The sequence below is a fragment of the Diabrotica undecimpunctata genome, chromosome 3 (genome assembly GCF_040954645.1).
Source record: "Diabrotica undecimpunctata isolate CICGRU chromosome 3, icDiaUnde3, whole genome shotgun sequence".
In the NCBI taxonomy this organism is placed as follows: Eukaryota; Metazoa; Arthropoda; class Insecta; order Coleoptera; family Chrysomelidae; genus Diabrotica; species Diabrotica undecimpunctata.
Genome location: NC_092805.1, coordinates 107,907,520 through 107,929,406, shown reverse-complemented (window position 1 = coordinate 107,929,406; position 21,887 = coordinate 107,907,520). Strand labels below are relative to the sequence as shown.

Sequence of the window (21,887 nt, the reverse complement as noted above, 5' to 3'; positions counted from 1 at the left end):
AACAGGTTCAAACCAGGGAGATCAAAATTAATTCCATACATACAGTGAAGCAAATAATTCATAAATAGAGAGAATACAACAGAGAAATGCGCGTAATATTCATAGATTTCAAGAGCACTTTTGAAACAATTACTCGGATGAAAATGATGGAAGAGCTAGAGCATCTTGAAATCCCAGGAAAATTAAGATATATGCTAACAGTGAGTCTAAAGAACACCACAGCAAAGATAAATTTCAATGGAACAACTTCTAAAGAGATCAAAGTAAACAAAGGTGTGAAACAAGGTGATTCTTTCTCCCTGACACTGTTTAACCGGATATCAGAAGCAATAATGACAAACTTAATAAACAAAAACATTATTACAAATCAACTTCAAGTAATAGCATATGCAGATGATCTAGTTATCATAGCAAAGACGAAGATGAGACTTATAAGAGCAATTGAAAAATTAGATACGGAAGCAAAGAAAATAGGGCTAGAAATGACACAATAACTCAGAAATATCTAATAACACAGAACCACAAAATTTATAAATATATCCAGCTATAGCTACAGAGTAACAATAGGAAAAACCAGACAAGAGAGAACGGAGGAAAGAATTCTGAAAGGCAAACAAACATATGGAATAGATAGAAACCTGTTGAGAAGCAAAACTCTAAGTAAGAGAACAAAGAGTTATATAAGACCTTACTAAGACCTGTTTTGACATATGGGATGGAAACAATGGCAATTAACAAGAAAGAGGAAGATAGTCTACTGAAATTTAAAAGAAATATAATGGGAACAATACTTGGTCCCAATGTAACCAGACCGGGAGAAAGAAGAATGAAAACAAATGCTGAAGTTACAGAATTAAACAGAGAAAATATAGTCAGATACATAAAATATCTTTGCTTAGAATGGAGAGGACATATACAGAGACATGCACACTGAGATTTTCTGAGAAAGATAACTAACTGGACACCATTATGGCTCAGGTGTAGATAAAGACCCAGAAGATGGTTGGATGATGTAGAAGAAGAAATAGAAAAGAGTCATGAGAGCAGCAAAGACACATGCCAGCTATAAATGACATAGAGGAATAATCCACCTCATCCAAGAATAGGATTTTGAACTGATTGAATTAAATATATTTCTCTCATTTCCTACCGTTCAAATTTAACTATTTACCTGGTTCTACCTCGGTATTATAGTACCTATGTCTTCTTGTCTACTTAGCTACAGATACCTCTAAATGCTCTTAATAATTTTATGAAAATTCTACATATAACTATGCATTATTCTGTACAGTGTGTTTTTTGGAAAAAATAAAGTTTTTAAAATAATTTAAAAACAATAGATTACAATCATTACAATCAACTCATAACTTGGTTGTTTGGTGTTTTTAACATGGAATCTTTTAAAGTATTCAGTATGTCTTATTGCTCATGGAGACTGTATCATATAGTTGAAACACTTTCTGTAACTTATCATTCACAAATTCAGTTCAGTTTATTACATAGTATATTAAGTTTATATATTATGTCATAATTTTCAGGTTATTGAAAGTAAGTTTCATCATTAAATATTAGCACATCAAATTGGAAGGATTTAATTAAAAGTTGTTCTGCATGAAAGAGCACCTTAATATTGTATATAAAAAATGTGATGTTACTCCTAAAAATAATTGCTATCACGAAAGGGAAATTGGACTGAATATAAAAAAGTGACATAAAAAATTATATTAAAGTTCATCAGAACCTAAATACTTCTGAATATTTTATTTCAAATTATTTAGTTAGAGAAACTACAATAAGATACTTGAAATAACTTAACTATACATTTAATTAATTACATGTGGAATACAGACTGTAGGTGCAACTCGGGCTTGTCATAACCAAGCTCCTCTGGGGTATTGAGGCCTAATTCTGTCAAAGTAGGTCTCAGTTCTTGAATAATGTATGGGTAAATTTCATTAACTTTACTTCCACATTTGTCCTTAGTGGCTTCTAGTATTCTTACTGCCAAAGCAAAATCATTTACTCGGCGACAGGCCTTTAATGCAGCAATAAGAATTTTTGGTTCTGGAACCAAGTCATGACCCCATAAATCATTGATACCTCTTCTGATTTCCCATCCATCGATATCTTTTCTGTTAAAGAAGTTTTCGTAACGGCTATCAAATTGCTCATCGGTTTCGGTACTGTGGCTGGACATCAATCTATATAATGAAGAAATATGAGTTGATTATTTTATTGTGCATTTGAAAAATCTTACCTCATCGTAGATACATTTGGTTTAGGAGCAACAAGCGCTGTTCTTAAAATTGAGTGAGCACGGATAGCTGTATTTCTGAACATTTTCGATTGATTATTTTATAAAGAAACTTTACTTTGCTAAAGATTTAAAGATTACGTAAAAGTAAAGTGTCTAACCTCTTAATGTATTTGACAAATGACAAGGACATGGACATAATAGACATAATTGTATTCTTCTCGCATAATGGGCGCGTTCAGCAGACGGAGCAGCTACCGCTCCGCTACTTCCGAATCCATCGGTTAGCGCTGGACCAAATGTCATAAGTCAAAACCTGCTGGATTCCGCTACCGCTACCTTATCTGTCAATGTCAAATAATTTGTCATTTTAAAAATTAAATATTTTTGTTCTTTGTTTACGTTTGTCAGTAGATTACCAATTTAGCTTGACTTTTAAATATTATTTAACTTTACGTCACATTCATATAATAGGAATATAGAAAGGAATGACATAATTAGAGTATTAGTGGAAGAACTTGCGGACGAGGAAAATAATATCCAGCTAATTGGAAATGTTGTGGATCAGTTGACACAAAATGAAGAATTAGAGCTAAATAATGTTGAGAGAGCTCAAGTGCCTCCTAATCAAAATTTTTATGAGGAAACCATTCACCAATAATACATGGGAGATCTTTTTGTAAAGCATTTTCGCATGAGTAGGGAATGTGATGAAGTAGGTTTTAGTAAAGATTATTAGTTCTTTGAAAACTACATATAAATATTTTAGGTAATTACTCAGCAACTAGGAAATTTAGGAGTTATACCCATTTCAATTCAATACCCTACAATTCCTTTAGATAAAAAGTGGAACATCTATTAATGTGGCGAAAAGGCAAATAGAATGATGATACTTGTATATATTTTGGTTCATTAATATTTATGTTATATTTACAAACTTTTCTTATTTGGCTTATAAACACACTTTCCTCTGTAAAATAATTAATTTTAATAAAACAAAAGCTACTAAAAATATATCATTTTATTTACAACATTTTACAAGTTTTATTTACAGTGCTATAAATGTAGTTAATACAATAAACTGATTTGGAAGAAGAATATATGAATAGTATGATTACAAAAAAAAATAACATATACAGTCACAAAATAAGATAACAAATCAATTCAGAAAAAGTCACAAGGTATAATGGTATTAAGTTATCTAATGCATGCAGATAATGTAACACTAAACACAATACAAAAGCTGAAGTTGAAAGTATTACAAAGTTGGATCAGAATTATCACTTTTGAAGGGGAAAACTGATAGATTAAAAATTTGGAGCTTCTTTGAAGAGTTAGCTAATAGAAGAGTTCTGGGAGTAAAGCTGTTATAAGAGTAATTGAATCTATGAAAAGAATATAAAAAGTCTGCACATACCTAGTTGCAATATTGGAGAATAATAAACAAATATTTTGGAGAGAAGTTTGAAGCAGGTGCACAGGCTGTTGATAATTTTAAATAGAACTATTAAGTCTCTTTGATTTCTATATACCTCAAGAGAAGTTCAGTATACATTCTAATGCAACATATTCACAGTATACATGCATCCATACAATGGCATGACAGAAAATTGGACAGTCTTAAGTTTCAGTTTAGATGCAATGTAATAGGGGGACAAAACTGTAGACCAGTAAATGAAAAGGGATCTAACCATGGAGAAGGAGATCAAATAGCAGAGATGTAAGAAAAATCTTTGATGGTTCTCTTCACAAATCCAAGTAGCTTCATAGATTTCTGTATTGTTGTGGAAATGTGTGATTTATAGTTAGAGTCAAGGTTCACACCTAGATCCTTGGTTTCAAAAGTAGAATATATGGTTAAATTGTGTTTACTATATTCGAATATTATTGGGGGATGAGGAAGGTGCAAATGAAAACTATGACATTTTGACGCATCCAAATACCATTTTGTGTGCTCCACTTAGAGGCGATCAATATCCTTCTGCAGACTTCGGCCTGGCATTTGTTTATTTTAAAGCATTTTAAATCGTCAGTAAATATATAGTAAATTTTCACTTACTTGGAAACAACATATTAGATAGTTGACAATTAGATTAAACATTACACACAATTATCATCTAAATAAGGAAAGCTATATAGTGCCTGAAAGAAAGACTTTGATATGTAAGTAATAAAACCATCAACGAATTGAAACAATAATTACATCTATAGGCATGATAACAACAGAACTAAAAAACCAGAAACAGAGAGGAATAACACCAGCTTTCAGAACAAACAATTACTTAAGCAAATATAATAAGCACCAGAGCCAACATAAAAAACATTTATACAGTGGGGTATAACAAACTTAATCAAAAACCCAACATACAATATTACATCTGTTAAACTGGTAGAACCTTAAACAAATGTATACCAGAACACAAAAGAGCTTTCAACAACAAAAAACAGAGTCTACATGCACACTTCACCTTTTATATCATAATAATTCATTTAGTGAACAATTTCAAATCCTTATATTAAGAAATTTATGAACCCTCACACTGCACCATAGTGAAAAAAAGGACCCTTCTGGCTGTATATCTTTTTAACTCTATATACACACAAAATTAAAATCTAAGTATATATCTACACATTTCTTTAAAAAAAAAACCTTAATTTGTGTTAGTTAGAGGTGAGAATCACTATATGATTCACGCAGCCTTGTTGACTGATATCGTATATTACAGCAGTGTGCATCAAATGCCGATTCACACAAAAACAAGTCCATATGATTCATGCGACCGTGTTTATCAATGTAATATCGTTTATTACAATTATATGTCCATTTCCACAATATAGGCCATTTTACAGAAAAATACAATTTTGCTCTAAATGAATATTATTTATTTCCAACTGTTAGCCCGTAGGTGTTTGTTGATTTCACTGGGTACTCTGTGCAATTCTTTATACTGTGAAAATGAGTTAAAAAAAAACAAGAGAAACTAAATAGTGTAATGAAAACAATATTTTTTAATATATAAAGTTTTTGTTAATTTCTTATTAAAATAACAATGTATTTAAATAATAGTTTTCGTTAAAAAATAAATATATAATAGTTGACTTAAGTAGTTTTTATCAGTAACCCACTTTTCAGGCTGTGAGAATCAAACATTGGTTCACATATTTCAGAGGCCAAATATAGTTTCTGTTGCTTACAGCCGTCTATGTTTAAACTGCATTAATGATACTTTGATATGAGAGACCACAATTGCTTCTCAGAGCTTTCATAATTTGTGATGTGTGAGCATTACAAATGCGTGTGTATTCGATATTTGATTCTCGCGGCTGTAAAATCGTATTACCCGTGTATCACATTATGCTTCTCATGGCAGTGAGATGTATTAAAATATACAGATATAATTCTGAATGACCAATTTGAGACATACAGCTTTCCCCTCCTTTATTTGTTCAGAGACTATAAAGTGTAAAACAGACATTTGTTTGTCAATTGAGAAAGACAAAATGCTGAAATAGCTGTAGTGGGAAGAAATTATAATAAAAGTTATAGAGATGTAGAAAACAAAAGTTTTCAGAGTTTTCTGTTTAGATAACATTAACTATAAGTAATGATCAATTTCGACGTAAACATTTTTAATAGCTAATATATGAAGTGAAAAGAAAGTATGAACAAAACATGAAGGAATGGAACCAAACAGTCATTAAATTGTAAAGATAAATAATGGATCACCTTTTTGTTATTAGGAAACAGCTGGAAAGGAATTAGAAATCCAATCAAGAAATACCTCTAAACAAGTTAAATAAATTCAATGGATATGTCCATATAATAAAGTAATATATGGCTGGAAGTAAAAACGTAAAAGCAAAACAAACAAACACCTAACCCTCAATTTTAGTACAGAAATGTCATGAATGACATTTCTCTCAACATGTTGGATGGAGGTAGCGATACATTTTTACGCTACCAAATTTGACAGGCCGCTCCGGAAGTAGCGGAGCGGTAGCGGTTTCATTTTGCAGACATTTACTCAACAGTTGTGGAGCAGCTCCGCCTGCTGAACGCGCCCAATGTCCAGCGTCACTAATCGTTGGTATTACGTAGCTATAGTCGGTTCGCTATTGGTCGGTCCGAACTGTCTAGTGATTATTTTTTGCGAAGTTAGTTACTTTTTGACAGACTAGAAGTGGCTGGAAATTGCTATACCACCAAAGACACGTACTCATAGCCAATATTAATAATATACAAACTAAATAGTAAATAAAATGGAACTTTACGAATTACCAACAATCAATGTTTATTAATTTGCACCATATAATAAATAGTTATGTTAAATTATAACAACTGAAATATATTTTTTAAATATATACTACCCAAAATTTTATGGGTTTAGTTACACTTCCACTATTTATAATAATTCTTCTTTTTTCAATGAAAGAAGTCTGTAATAAATTAAAATGTTAATACTGCGAGCTAGGAACTTTTGTGTTGTAGGTTTCCAGCTATGAATCTGTCAAGTCAAAATATGCCCGAGTTGAGCGAATGGAACTTACCAAACCATAGATGTAGTACTACATATATATATACCTCTTTGTATTTGAAGCATATAACATATACATTATAAGGACATGGCAACACTGCCAATGAAATTTTTCGTTTTGGGAAACTTAATTGACAGCTAATTTAAAGCTATCTTCACTGGGACCAAAATGTGAAAAAAAATTCGACAGTAGGTGGTTATATATCATAAACTCCATTTGCTTAGCTCGGACAAATTTTGACAGATACATTGTCGGAAACCTACAACACAACAATTCCTACTTCTCAGTATTAATAGCTCAAGTATCCTGCTATTACAGACTGCTTTCTTTAAAAAAAGAAGAATTATTCTAAATAGTCGAAGTGTATACTAAACCCATCAAATTTTGGGTAGTATATATTTAAAAAATATATATTTAGTTGTTATAATTTAACATAACTATTTATTATATGGTGCAGATAAATAAATATTGATTGTCGGTAATTCGCAAAGTTCTATTTTATTTACTATTTAGTTTGTTTACTATTAATATTGGCTATGAGTACGGGTGCTTGGTTGTATAGTAATTTCCAGCCACTTTTAGTCTGTCAAAAAGTAACTAACTTCGCAAAAAAATAATTACTAAATTCACTAGACAGTTGGGACTGGGCATAGTATATACCCCCCCTAGTAAGGTAAGTGCCGGAGAAAAAGTGGGGAGAGAGTTTCTAGCGCCAAATAAGTTCGGAATCGGGAACTAAAAATTTAGCGGCAAATTCAAAATGTAGGTTCTGAATTTAAGGCGGGAAATTCAAAAAGGATATACTGAATTTTAGGCGGGAAATTCAAAAAATAAATTTCTGAATTTTAGGCGGGAAATTCAAAATGTTCCGAATATTATATAGAAAACAGATATAGTCATAAAATAATAAATAAAAACTTATTCTATGCCAAAATATATTCTCTGTCCAAAAATGTAGTATACACTTATGCAATTTTGTATACCATAAATGTATAACATATCAGATAGAGACATATGTTTTGGCACAGGAAAAGTTTTTATTTATTATTTTGTGACTATATCTGTTTTCCATTACATTAAAAAAACAGATATTCTTAAAAATTTATTTATTTCTGTAATTTATAAAATTTGAGGAATCACAGAGATATAATAAATTATAAAGATCGTCAGCACTGCCATTGTGGTGGTCTTCACCTGTATCCACGAAACTAGGCTCCATTCTGAACTTAACCATCTATTCACTGCAACCTGCAAAATGATATATGGAATTACACACAAGCAGCAACACCGAAATAAGTAAGCCCTACCTGCGGAGACTTGCATACCCATATGGACATTCAGGCATACAATTCATTGAGGTGAGAAAGATTGGTCCTAGTAAATTAGGGACCACTCCTTCGAGCCCCAATGCTCCCCAGGCTTTCCTCACCCTCCCCCCCATACCACGCTGATGTGCTATGGGAGGCTAGTTTCATCTATATATTTACTGAATAGTGCAGAGCAGCATGAGGCTCTTTAGTCTTGCTATGCTATTTGTATGTTTGTGTATATATATATATATATATATATATATATATATATATATATATATATATATATATATATATATATGTGTGTGTGTGTGTGTATATGTTAGAGATTTATTATGTATCTAATGTATTTTACACACAAACATATATAAATAAAAAATAAACTATGTTTATGAGTAAAATATGTGCCCATGTATAATTAAAGTAAAATATGTACCTATGTACTACAATGGCGAGTGAAATATCTCATTCATTTACAATTAAAATGTTTTGAAAACCTTTGTAAACAAAGAGTAAGTAACATTCTTTCCAGAACTTACATCAAAGGAGAATTTTTAAATACACAGTGTTCACAAATTATATGCAATTTCTTTGAATTTCATGAATTTGTAACTAAGTATAATTAAAGTAAAATATGTAACTATGTATAATAAAAGGAAAATATGTGATTATGTATAATTAAAGTAAAATATGTAACTATGTACTACAATGGGGAGCGAGACAAAGACATAGCATTTCTCCCAAACTGTTCACCCTTGTTCTATAAGACAAGGTAGATACAGATGAAAGCAATTGTGAAAGACCTAGATTCAGGAGCAGATGGAAAATGTTTGATGATGAAGATATATGTAAAACAATAAAAAGAATTTTAAAGATTCCATATGAGTCCAGTAAATAGAAAACACAATTTTATTTGTTTACAACAAAATGGAAATATGAAACTGTAAACAAGAATGAATAACATACAAATTGTACAGTTTTATACTGGAAATAATTTAATTACACTTATGACCTGTACTTACAAAATTGTTTTCTCCTACTTTCATATTTTCTGTGAGCTACTAATTTCATAGGATCTATCATAGTGTAGTCTGGTTTATTTTTAAGTAAGTTAATAAACTTCTGGTCTCTGCCATTTACAATTGCATTTACACTTTTACACCACATATACAGAGAAAGTCTAACAATAAATTTACATATATTTATACCTGTATTTGAATGGATTTTACAGTTGAATGGTGAAAAATTTAAACAATTCAATTTCAATGAAATCTGTATCCTCTTTCTTTACTCTAAATAACATATTATATTTACATTGCTCACAGGAAACCTTCAATACTTTCTTTGCTACATATCCTGCAACATAGGTTACAGTACACCTTCCCACCTGAGTTCTCATAACATTTGAAACTGAAAGAGGAAGTGAAACATTCACTTCAGGTGCCAAAGGTTTACAACCTGGTAATACCTCACCTGTTAAAAAAAACCTAATGCATCTAATGCTCCCTCACTAACATCATTTTCACAATTGCTTTCAGGTGAATGAAAAGATATAAAATTATTTATAAGCAAAGCTTTGAAAGTGGTTATAGCATCTGGCACACTTACTGAATGAAAAATGTAAAGACATATTTTTATAATATATTACCAAAGAATATAGAATATTTGATATTACCATGTACGTCAATAAACCTTATAGTTTGAGTTTCTTCTTCTTCAATATCTGCTGCATTCTGAGAGCCTGAAATTTATAAATCTGTTGGACTAATAAATAAACAAGTACTAGATATCTTGATCTTTATCATCATCAGAAATGAACCCAAATAATATGTTGCCCAGAAGGCCCATCAAAATTTATAATAATTAACTACAATTAATATTCATAATACTTATATTAAAAATCAAAGTCATATTTGCGGAATACAATTAAGTACAATTAGATTTATAAGTTTTGATGATTTTAAAATATATAAGTAAGATTCATATGATAGGATTAACATTAATTTAAACAATAACAGTTTAAACATACAAAATATTATTTAATTTAAGTTTGCTAACAAACATTTGCTATGAGGTACAGTGCTTACCTATTGCCGGTAAAAATCCACTTTATCTTCGTCTGTAAAATGTCTAGAGCAAACACGAAATTTATTGTAAACAGTAAGAGGTGTATAATTGTTTAATACTCCTCTCTTAATTACTTTCAACCATTCCAACGTGTCCATTTCATTTTTCGGATTTGGAAAACAAAATCTACTGCTTGTGTGGTCCTTACAACCAGGAACACAACATGGTTGGCTTTTTCTTTTCTTTTATTTTGTTCCATTTTAACGATCAACAATCAATAAGATGATTACAACAAAGACAAAACAAAACAAAATTCAACTTGCAATATTTCAATGGCGTACAATACAAATAATACAATACCATACCATAATACCATAATACCAACAGACCAACACAACACCAACCTTCATTCTTCAACTTCAATTCTTCCACGGCACATGCGTCTCATACCATACCCCCACCTAGAGTGACTGTAGCGCCGCCGCCATTACGTACGACTGGAATCGTCCAAACAAACTTCCCCGCTGCCCTATCTCTCTTGCACTACTATTTCTTTTTATGTACTATGGGACTGGGATTGGGATTAGCTAGCGAACCGAGTTTAGCATAGATCATAGATAAATAATATAATCAAAGAATATAGACGCTTATCTATCTTCTTTGATATAATATTAGAAATATATATTTTTTATTTAAATTAATGTGTCTCGGCTGCAATGACCCTTGAAATAGAAAGTTATATATTATGGAAATAGATAACCAAAATCAAGAATCAAGTTTGATCAAATGGAAGTAAAACAGGAGGTTGGTGGCGACTCTTGTAAAGCCGAAATTAAAGATATTGAGGTGAATAATGTTCTTTTTGATACTAAAATCAAGTTTGATCAAATAAAAGTAAAACAAGAGGTTAGCGACGATTCATATAAAGTAGAAATAGAAGATAATGAGGTGAATGACGCTCTTCCTAATAACTACAAAATTGAGATTAATGAGGAGCCCAAGAGAGAAAGTGCACATAATGCATTTGATTATTTAGTTTTATATGAGAACTCTACAAAAACTGAAATAGAACAAGTTGATGAAAAACTAACAAATAAAAGCAGTAAGTGGCTTCATCACTAATATATCATCTAAAAAATTGTTTTAAATGCTTATTTTCTCTTACATTTTCACAAAACTCTAGTTGTCGACCAAAATTATCTCCAGTTAATTATTATTGGATTAAAACTTTGTGCAAAATGAATTGTACAGAATATCATAGATGATTTCTTGCTAGTTTAGTTGTAGACATTTTAGAATTCTGTTGAATCTTTAAAAGGACATCTAAAGTTTTATCATCCATAGTTGGACTGACTTACTTAACAGACTTAAAAAGTTGACTTGCTTCATCATCACTAGAGTTTGGATAATTATGCATTTAAAATAGGTAAAATTTGCATACAGATATGCATTGAAAGCCTGAAAATATGCACTTAAATATTCATATATGTAAATAATTATTAATAAGACTAAGTACTCTATTACTATTAAAAATAATAACAATAACAAAACAAATAAATGGGGAGGGTAGAACTCCACACTATAGCTAGCATGCTACCATCACAAAGAGACACTTTGGGGCATTGGTTATGTCAGAATAAGATAAAACTTATCTAGAAGGGGGAACTACATTAACAATCCATTCATGTTGACAGTCCCTTGAGTGGTTGTGGGGTCTGGTGGTTACTTGGGTGTCACTAAAATTGGAATCCCACCTGCTGAGCAACAGCTACTTATCAACACAAGAAGCGTGTGGCAGGTCTGCACCTTGTCCGGAAGTTTGTGTAATGTTTAGTTGTTTTTGTCAAATTCAAATCTTCACGCAAATTATTATGACAATAGTTTTGAGCTTCTGTGCCATATTAGGTCCCCCTAACGTTGGAAATTACATTGGTGAATTGTTTACTGTCTTCAGATAATCAGAATAGTTGTTTAGCACTCTGTCCAATTGCAAATGGCACACTGTCTGTCCAATTCCAAATGTAACTGAGCCATGCCATCTATTTCCTTCCAATTCCTCTGTGGCCCTAGATTTTAACTTTGATGTTAAGCTGAAAGATTCTGTACCAGTCTCCTCTAAGAACATGCCCTAGGTATGAAATTTTTATTATTTTAATAGTTTTCAATAACTCATGAACTTCATTTGCTATATTTTACAAAACTTCGTTGGTCTGCATTGCTGTCCAGGGTATTTGGAGCATTCTTCTAAGCAACTACATCTTAAATGCCGCTAGATTTCTAGGTGGTCTAAATGGTCTAGACAATTGATAATATCAGCCTTTAAAGTCCAGTGCCATGTAAAACACTAACCAAATATAGCATTTGAATTTCATTTTTAGAAACTTTGTATTAACTGCTTCAATTCTGCATTTGATTTCTTTACTTATTACTGTTCTGAAGCTATTTTTTGTGACATCTTAATGCAATTACAAACTTATTTTAAACTTCTTAAGTTGTGGTTTATTTCCAACAAGAATAATAATCTCTTTACTTGGGTGTAGGTGGTCTGTAATATAGCATCCCAGATATTTAAAATGAGTAACTCTCTCAATGTTGTGTTGATCTATGAGTAGGGAGCATTGTAGTGAAGTTGGCAACTAAAAATCATAAATGTTGTCTTAGAAACCTTCATTTTTAGACCCATTTCTCTTCCTGTTGTGTTTAATTACAATCCAATACTTCTTTTTATGATGGAAAAAGGAAATTTGAAGTGTTACCAAAGTAATAATATTATTGCTTTTGTTTCTATACTTACCAGGGTAAGGTTGTTCACTAATTTTCTTAGATAACTCCCAATATACATTTAATTCTATTCATATTTTAAACTTTAAACACTCTTCACACAAAGCTCAAGCAAATATTTATGTAGGTGTATAACTTCAAAAAGTTATTCACGAAAATGCAAACAAGTCAATATTAACTCAAAAGACACAGCACTATCTAGACATTTTGCAAAGAAAACTGTAGTAACTCAATATATGACAAATATTGTTTAAAAATATGATGATTATGCAGCGAAGATTACAGTAACTCAACTTAATGCAGTTATCGTTGAAAATGTGCTAGGTTATTTGAGATACTATAAAACTGAATTGTGTATATTAAGTTGCCTATACAGATGCTAGAATTGCCTATACAGCTACATATAGAATAATTCAGAAGAAGGTAGTAACTCCAATTATACAAAAATTGAGTTAGTACAGTTTTCGTTGCATGAGTTGATTTGTTTTACTGATCTTGTGATATTTATTTGTCTTTGCTGTTGGTATGTGATATTGGTTTAATATATATTCACTATTTTAGGCTTTTCCCCTGAAGATATACAAACAAATGCAAGCAAAGCATTCAAAGACCATGTTAGAACTAACAGTATTTTGGACCAATATCAAACTACTTCGCTGAATGTGAATACGGAAAAAAACTCTGTTACTTGTGAAACTCTTAGTGTGAACACCCAAGAAAAACATTTTACATGTGAAATTTGCTCAAAATTGTTTTCAAACAAATCCAATTTACGAAAACATCTGAGAAAACACACTGGAGATAAACCTTTTACTTGCGATATTTGCTCCAAATTGTTTTCAGAAAAATTCAGTTTAAATGAGCATATGATAATACACACGGGAGATAAACCTTTTGCATGTGAAATATGCTCCAAATTGTTTTCACGAAAATCCAATCTAAACTGGCATCTAAAATTACACGAAGGAGGCAAGCCTTTCAAATGTGAAATTTGCTCCATATTGTTTTCACATAAATGCAGTTTACAAAGACATCTGAGAAAACACACTGGCGAAAAACCTTTTACATGTGAAATTTGCTCCAAATTGTTTTCACAAAAAACGGATTTAAAAATACATCTCAGAATACACACTGGGGAAAAACCTTTTACATGTGAAATTTGCTTTAAATCTTTTTCACAAAAATATCATTTACAAAAACATCTGAGAATATACACCCGAGAAAAACATTTTACATGTGAAATTTGCTCAAAATTGTTTTCAAACAAATCCAATTTACAAAAACATCTGGGAAAACATACTGGAGATAAACTTTCTACTTGCGAAATTTGTTCCAAATTGTTTTCACAGAAATCCTCTTTAAATGAGCATATGAAAATACACACGGGAGATAAATATTTTGCATGTGAAATATGCTTCAAATTGTTTTCACGAAATTCCAATTTACGAAGACATCTGAGAAAACATACTTAAGATAAACTTTTTACTTGTGAAATTTGCTCTAAATCATTTTAACAAAGATCCTATTTACAAATACATCTGAGAAAACATGCTGGAAATAAATCTTATGCAATTAGCTCCAATTTTTTTCACGAAAATCTAAGTTAATTATGCATATGAAAATACACACGGGAGATAAACCTTTTGCATGTGAAATATGCTCCAACTTGTTTTCACGAAATTCAATTTACAAACACATCTAAGCATCCACTGGAGAAAAACCTTGAACTTAAAATCCGCTTAATCTGTGTATTCGTCGTCTCCTCATCTTTCATTTGTTATGATTCAATTAATCGTTTCTTTTGGACTCAGTCAAAGGCCTTCTTTTCGCCAATAAATCAGTATATACTTTATAGTATATCTATTATGCATAGTGTCATGTGATATCTCATATATCGCTACACGTTCACTAATAACGAATATACGGTGTAGTGCCGTTTCGACAGTCGCCATGTCATGATACGTGAAGATCGGGAGTTTCAACTAAGAAACGAGACCAAAATGAACAGAATGAACCTTAGAATTTCTTATGACGATTTACATGGGGATACAGACGATTTTATACTCGTTGCCTTTCAGCCCTTTTACTAGAAAAGATATTTTCAAAAAAATCTTTAAAAACCCATATGAGGATACACAATGTATAAAAAACCTTTTCACTGTGAACTTTGCTCCAAATTGGTTTCACAAAAGTCCGCTTTAAAAAACGAAAAGAGAATACGCAATCTATAAAAAATACCTTTTAAATATGAAGTTTGCTTGAACGCAAGTGTGCAATTGAAAAAATAAGACATGAGAATAAAACTGATTAATAATCTGTTATGTGTAACATTTGCGTCAAATAATCCCCAAGAAGTTTCAATTCACATATACAAAAGCACACTGGTTAAAACTATGCATATTCATCATTTCCTTTGGATTAGTTTATTTATTAAATTGTCTTGTTAAGTGTCCAACACATTATACAATTAATACATAAAAAATATAAAACATATTTGCTAATATTCTTAAGATTCATACCTTCATCCTATATTATTCATCCTTCCAAGATTGGTCTTACCGATCATATGACATTTATTTGACTTTGCTGTTGATATGTGATCTCGGTTTAATATATTTTCACTATTTTAGGTCTTCCCCGTGAAGATACACAAACTGAACCAAACAAAGCATTCAAAGACCATGTTAGAACTAACGGTACTTTACACCAATTTCTCACTGTTTCGACGAATGTGAATACTGAAAAAAACTCTGTTTCCTGTGAAATCTGCTCCAAACAATTTTCAACAAAAAATCATTTAAAAGCAGATATAAATGAAAACACCAAAAAAAGAATTTTTACGTGTAAAATATGCACCAAAAACTGCACTTTTTCAGAAAGTTCTCATTTAAAATCACAAGTGAAAACCCACTCTGCAGAAAAAAAACTTTTAATATGCGATTTAAGTGTAAATACTAGAGGAAAATCTTTCGCGTGTGAAATTTGCTCCAAATTGTTTTCACGAAAATTTAATTTAACTGAGCATCTTAAAATACACAAAGGATACAAACCTTTCAATTGTGAAATTTGCTCCAAATTGTTTTTACGTAAATCTAATGTACGAATACATATGAGAAAACACAATGGAGAAAAACCTTTTATATGCGAAATTTGCTCTAAATCGTTTTCACAAAAAGCCCATTTACAAAAACATCGGAGAATGCATACTGGAGAAAAACGTTTTACATGTGAAATTTGCTCGAAGTTGTTTTCAAACAAATCCAATTTACGAAAACATCTGAGAAAACACACTTTTAGTTGCACAATTTGCTCCAAATTTTTTTCACAAAAATACAATTTAAATTTGCATATGAAAATACATACGGGAGATAAACCTTTTGCATGTGAAATATGCTCCAAATTGTTTTCACGAAAATCCAATTTACGAAGACATCTGAGAATACACACTGGAGATATACTCGTGTAACTTGCTCCAAATTATTTTTTAAAAACACATCTCTGATTATGTTCTGGAGAAAAACCTTTTTCTTGTGAAAATCGTTTTCTTATAGATTCTGTTTAAAAGAACATATATGATTACACACAGAAGATACAATCTTTTTCACAAAAATCAAATCTAAAAACATCTCAGTGTACATACTGGAGAAAAACTTCCGCTAAAATCCGCTTTAAAAAAACATCTGAATTTATGAACACATCTTAGACATCACTATAGATAAACTTTTACTTGTGAAATTTGCTCCAAATCGTTTTCACAAAGATCCGATTTACAAATACATCTGAGAATACACACTGGAGAAAAACCTTTTTCATGTAAAGTCTGCTCATTTATCATCCCCACCCCTTTAATTGGTTTTTCTCCGCCGATTGTTTATTTTGTACTCGATCAGAAGCCTTTTTCACGTCAATAGATCAAATTTGCCTTATACAGTACTGTGTGAATTAATGGAATCCTAGGCTGTTTTAATGAAAAATCATTTTATTGGCTTAGCTTTGTCTGCAGTTACTGCTTTTACTTCTTTTTGTCATAGATTCTACGAGCTTCTGACAGTTCCCAGATATCCTTTCATCTCGAAACCAGACCTTGTAGTGCAGTCGATTTTGCGCTGTCTAGCTTTGCAAATGGCCCATAAATTTTCAATGGGGTTGAGGTCTGGTGATATACCGGGCCAATCTAAAACATTAATCTTATTTTTTTTAAATTCCATCATTTGCTTTTATTTGTGAAAGGGAGCAGAGTCTTGTTGAAGAATCGCTCATCCTTGTGGTCGACACTTTTGGAGTTCTGTGTCGAAACGCTATTTCAACATCGATTTGTATTTTTGGCTGTTCATCATGCCTTCGATGAGTACCAAAGATCCAACCCCCATGTATGAAAATCATCCCCAAAACATTTTTTTGACTGGATATTTTACGGTTTGATCAATATGAGATGGTGTAAGGTTTTCATTGTCAGACTTCCTGTCGAATTTCCACCGCTGTCCATGAACTATAAAGTGAGCTTCATCTGTAGATAGGACTTTTCTCCAGTTGTATACAGTCCAATTTTTTGGCCAACAATAGCCTTTATTTCCTCATTCGTTCAGTTAAAAGCTGTTTTTTCTGTGGACGCATTGCCCTTCTACGATTCTCCAAAAGTCTTTTCCGAACAGTTGAGTCGTGAATAACTACACCTCCATCCATCCAATGGCACTACAGCCCAAATCGGACCTTGGCCTCTTTCAACTAGCTTCTCCAATCATTTCGATTTACCGCTGTTCTTTTCCATGAACGCGTTCCCAGGCAGTTCCTGGCATCCTCATCGACTTCGTCTTCCCATCTCTTTTTAGGTCTTCCAACAGGTCTTTTTCCCTGCATTCTTGCATTTAGTAATTTTCTGGGGATTCTATTCTCATGCATGCGGACCACGTGTCCTGCCCACCGTAATCTCTGCAGTTTAGTGTATTGTGCTAGAGTTGGTTCGCTATATTGCTCGTATATTTGAATAACTATACCTGATGCTGCTAAATCGTGTTGGAGCTCTTGGATTGTTTTTCTTGGGTTCAATTTGCTTTTTCGAAGTAAAAATCTTTCATCTGCTGATGTTGTTTTTTTCTTTCTTCCGCATTGTCCTTTTTTTCACATCCATTGATCCCATTTCTCGTTTATTCTTCAAAATCTTGCTTATTACCTCCTGACTCACTCTAGACATTCTTGCGAATGCTATTTGTGACATAGAAGTGATATTCTTTTCACGGTTCCTAGGCGTAATATCCATGATGGACTTAAACGAAACAAACTCACTAATTATCGAAAACAACACAAAATAGTACAAAACAACAAGCTTAGTGGGAAATGTCCTAAAGCACCCTCAAATAAAAGGCAGAGCAATGTAAGGTTATGTTTTCAATGCTTGGTCAGTTGTAAATGTGTGAACAGTGTTGCCAACTGTGAATATTGAAAAATGTCTAATGATTCCACTAATTCGCACAATACTGTAGTATATCTTTAAGCGTAGTGCCATGTGATATCTCGTATATCGCTACCTGTTCATTAATAACGAAGATACAGTATAGTGTCCTTTTGACTTTCCCTTTTCTTGTGGGCTTCCATAAGAAATCTCCTTCTGCCTGTCCCCGGACCTCCTACGTTTGGCGTGATCTTTGTTACCGCTGCTATTCTTTGATGGGCTTTTTTCGCGGCATATATTATTTTTTACAGAAGCTCTAGTTGCGTCCACTATTACGCCCAGATATTTGTCTTTCTTAAGTATAGATAGGATACTTTCTCTTTCCAAAGTGAAGGGGATATGCTCTCTCACTCTTGGGCCCTTAAAGATTATTGTATCCGCCTTCTGTGTGACTAGCATCAGTTTTTTTCCTCTAGCACCTTCTAACTAGTTCAAGGGCTGTATTTAGCATTCCAGAGCAGCGGTACTAGGACCGAGCCCTATGGCACACCCGCAGATGTTTTTACTGTGTCGTCTTTAGTTATATTAATGTTCCTGTCTGTGACATAATCACTTACCAAGTTCTCCATGTATGGAGATATTTTCATTTCTTCCAATAGTTTGATGATTTTCTCCTAGCTCGCGTTATTGAATGCGTTCTTGATGTCCACGAAGAGTGCCACCATCTTAATAAGCTGTTTATGGCAGATCTGCCTTTTATGAACCCATACTAGCGGTCCGACAGGCCTCCAATTTCTTTTTCGAGCCTTGACTTTATAAGGATTTCAAATAGCTTGCCTAGTGTATTTAGCAAGCATATTGGCCTACAAGCACCCGGTTTAATTTCTTTCCCAAGTTTAGGGATGAGGATAAGGTTTGCCACTTTCGAAACCGTGGGAATTTCTGTCTTCTAAGGAGGTCGTCCATTATGTTCTTTACCTATTCATCCTTTTCTTCAATAATGGTTTTTATTATTTCCGGCGCCATTCTGTCAGGTCCGGATACCTTTCCTGTCTTTCAGTGTCTTTCCTGCTTGTATTATCTCTTTCATTGTGAAGCCATTTGTTGGTGCCTCTGTAGGTATTATTTGAAATGTTTCCTCTAGTGCTTCCGCTAGTTCCCTCCTACGGCTGTCCTCTATTTTAAAAAAGGTGTTTCCTTTGAATTCTCTTGCTGCAGTCTTATATGCTTCCCCCAGATGTTATTTTCCAGGCTTACGCATACTTCTTTTCAGCACCTTCTCTTTTCGCCGTTTATTTTTCGGGCTAGTTCTTTCTTTAAGGCTTTCATTCTTTCGGCCTCCTCTTCTATTAGTCGGTTCTTTTTTCTGTCTCTGGTGACTTTTCTTCTTAATTCGTTGTAATTTCTTCTTATAACTTTTATGTTATCTGTCCACCAGTATGGGCGGGTACTCATTCTTCCTCCCCTAGGGCAACATATTTCGGTTAGCTCCTTAATTTTAAACTATGCAGTTAATTTTAAATCACAAAATCATTCAAAGGGCGCATGAGTCATTACAGCCTAAAAAAATCTAGCAGGAAGTACCTGACAGAGGAACTTAACATTAAAAGATGTACAAAATGTTCCTTGACAACACACGCTTTAATATCTCCTTTGGGTATCCCAGAACCGACACTTGCAGCATTTGTGATGCTTTCAAAATAAAAATAAGGGAATGTAAAGATAAAAAATTAATTAATAAACTTAAAACAGGGCAGAAACTTCACTTACTAAAAGCACAGACATTCTACAAACGAAAAACAAAAGCTAAACTACGAGCAAGGACCTCAAGAGAATATGAAGTCATAGCCATGGACTATAATAAAAACCCAATGCCTAATATTACGAGTAACGATGTGTGTTATAAAAGGCAGTTAGTCTTTCTACTCCTTTAATGTCCATCGACTTAGTGATAATGATGTTATGTACTCGTACCTTGAGACAGTAGCTCGAAAGGGTGCCAAAGAAGTTTGCTCATTTCTGTATGACTATGTGACAATCCAGCTTCCTCCTGAAGTTCGTAACTTAGTAATTTTCTGTGATTCGTGTGGAGGCCAAAATAAAAATTGGACGGTATTCCGGTTTCTACATTATTTAGTCCATAAAATAAACAGATTTGACTCTATTTTAGTGACCTTTCCTATAAGAGGTCACTCTTACATGGAGACGGATAAATATTTTGGTATCGTTAACCAAAAAAGTGCAGCAGAAACCCCAGAAGATTGGGAAGCAGTGTTACGATTGGCTCGTCAAAAACCAGCGCCTTATAAAGTAGAAGTGGTTGATAACTACTTGGTGCGTAGCTAGGACACTTTTCTTGCACCTATGTATGCTACAAAAGTACCTTTTAAAACTAGACCAATAAGAGAATTAAGCATTTCAAAGAAACATCCCAGACTAATTTATTTCAGAGACACCTACAATGGAACATTGGTTTCTGCTGTCATTAATAAAAAAGTGACTGGTAGGGAACCACCGTATACTGGAAAAAAATTCGTTTTTCCTTCTCAATCCTATACTGAGTCACTGCCCATTCCAATGGCAAAATACAAAGATTTCCAAGTTTAAAAAAAAATTGTTCAGAAAAAGGAAGAATGTATTTTGATCAGCTAAAAATAACATGACTTATTTTTTATCTTAAGAATTTTACAATGTTATTGATTTGTTTAACAGATACTTAATATTAATGTTTTTAGCTTTAGTTAAGTTAAACAAGTCTAGTTCTGTTTATTTTTTTCTTTCATTGAATTAATATTATATTTTGTCAATTACAGCGTTTTTGTTTTTTTCCTCCAGACCTTTGGTTGTTTTTTTTTTTAATTTCTCTTGTTAACTACTGTACATGACAATTTCAGTTTTATAATATCATACTCTGTATATATGAGTTGTCAAATACTCAATACAACAGTGTTTTAGCATGTTTATTTATGAATTATGAAGTTTTGAATCTAAAACTCGCGTTTTCCAAAAATTTAAAAAATTGACTTACAGCGTTTTTCCCCTGTAGTCTTCAATTCAAACACACATACATTTTGAAAAAGATTACTTTAAAATGATATTATTTTACTATCATCATATTATGCAATGATTACTGATAAGATTGGTTAAGGCTACAATGCGTAAAGTTGTTTGCAAAGTCGAAATACAGGGCGAACAATCACAGGCATTTGAAACGCATGTTGGTCTGCGACAGGGAGATGCGCTGACGTGTCTCCTTTTCAATATAGCTCTGGAAAAGGCGGTCAGGATGCCCAAATAGACAACAGAGGAAACATTTTTAATAAATCATCCCAAATTTTGGCATATGCAGATGATGTTGACCTAGTTGCCCGCACAACACGCAAGCTAGAAGAAATATATACCACCTTATCAAAGGCCTCAAAAAATATGGGCCTGCAAGTAAATGAGGAGAAAACTAAGATAATAGCATCAACACCCAACAATGGAACCAGAAACATCAGCCACCAATTCACGTTTGATAACTCTACCTTTGAAGTGGTGGACAAATTCA

At 32.5% G+C, this 21,887-nt stretch overlaps 2 protein-coding genes and 1 long non-coding RNA gene across 5 annotated transcripts; 1 reads left to right on the top strand and 2 right to left on the bottom strand.

Moving 5' to 3' along the window:
* Positions 1-1,746: 1,746 nt before the first annotated feature.
* On the bottom strand, positions 1,747-2,443 carry COX5A (Cytochrome c oxidase subunit 5A). Its single transcript, XM_072526539.1, has 2 exons — positions 2,258-2,443; positions 1,747-2,201 (listed from the first exon to the last, which is right to left on the bottom strand). Exons 1-2 carry the CDS (start codon positions 2,338-2,340, stop codon positions 1,832-1,834), a joined length of 453 nt encoding a protein of 150 aa, XP_072382640.1. The 5' UTR covers positions 2,341-2,443; the 3' UTR covers positions 1,747-1,831.
* A 5,450-nt stretch (positions 2,444-7,893) lies between these two features.
* On the bottom strand, positions 7,894-10,617 carry LOC140437186 (uncharacterized). Of its 2 annotated transcripts, none has more exons than XR_011950354.1 (3): positions 10,572-10,617; positions 9,776-9,841; positions 7,894-8,038 (listed from the first exon to the last, which is right to left on the bottom strand). It is a non-coding gene; the product is annotated as an uncharacterized lncRNA (long non-coding RNA). The 2 variants fall into 2 exon arrangements; XR_011950353.1 differs by lacking the exon at positions 10,572-10,617 and adding an exon at positions 10,188-10,565.
* Positions 10,618-10,623: 6 nt separating this feature from the next.
* LOC140437185 (uncharacterized) lies at positions 10,624-21,047 on the top strand. 2 transcript variants are annotated; one of them, XM_072526538.1, is made up of 2 exons: positions 10,624-11,269; positions 15,579-21,047. In XM_072526538.1, the coding sequence occupies exons 1-2, from the start codon at positions 10,954-10,956 to the stop codon at positions 16,412-16,414; spliced, it is 1,152 nt and encodes a 383-aa protein (XP_072382639.1). In that variant the 5' UTR covers positions 10,624-10,953; the 3' UTR covers positions 16,415-21,047. The 2 variants fall into 2 exon arrangements, with proteins under 2 accessions (XP_072382639.1, XP_072382638.1); XM_072526537.1 differs by lacking the exon at positions 15,579-21,047 and adding an exon at positions 13,510-15,546.
* The last annotated feature ends 840 nt before the right edge of the window (positions 21,048-21,887 follow it).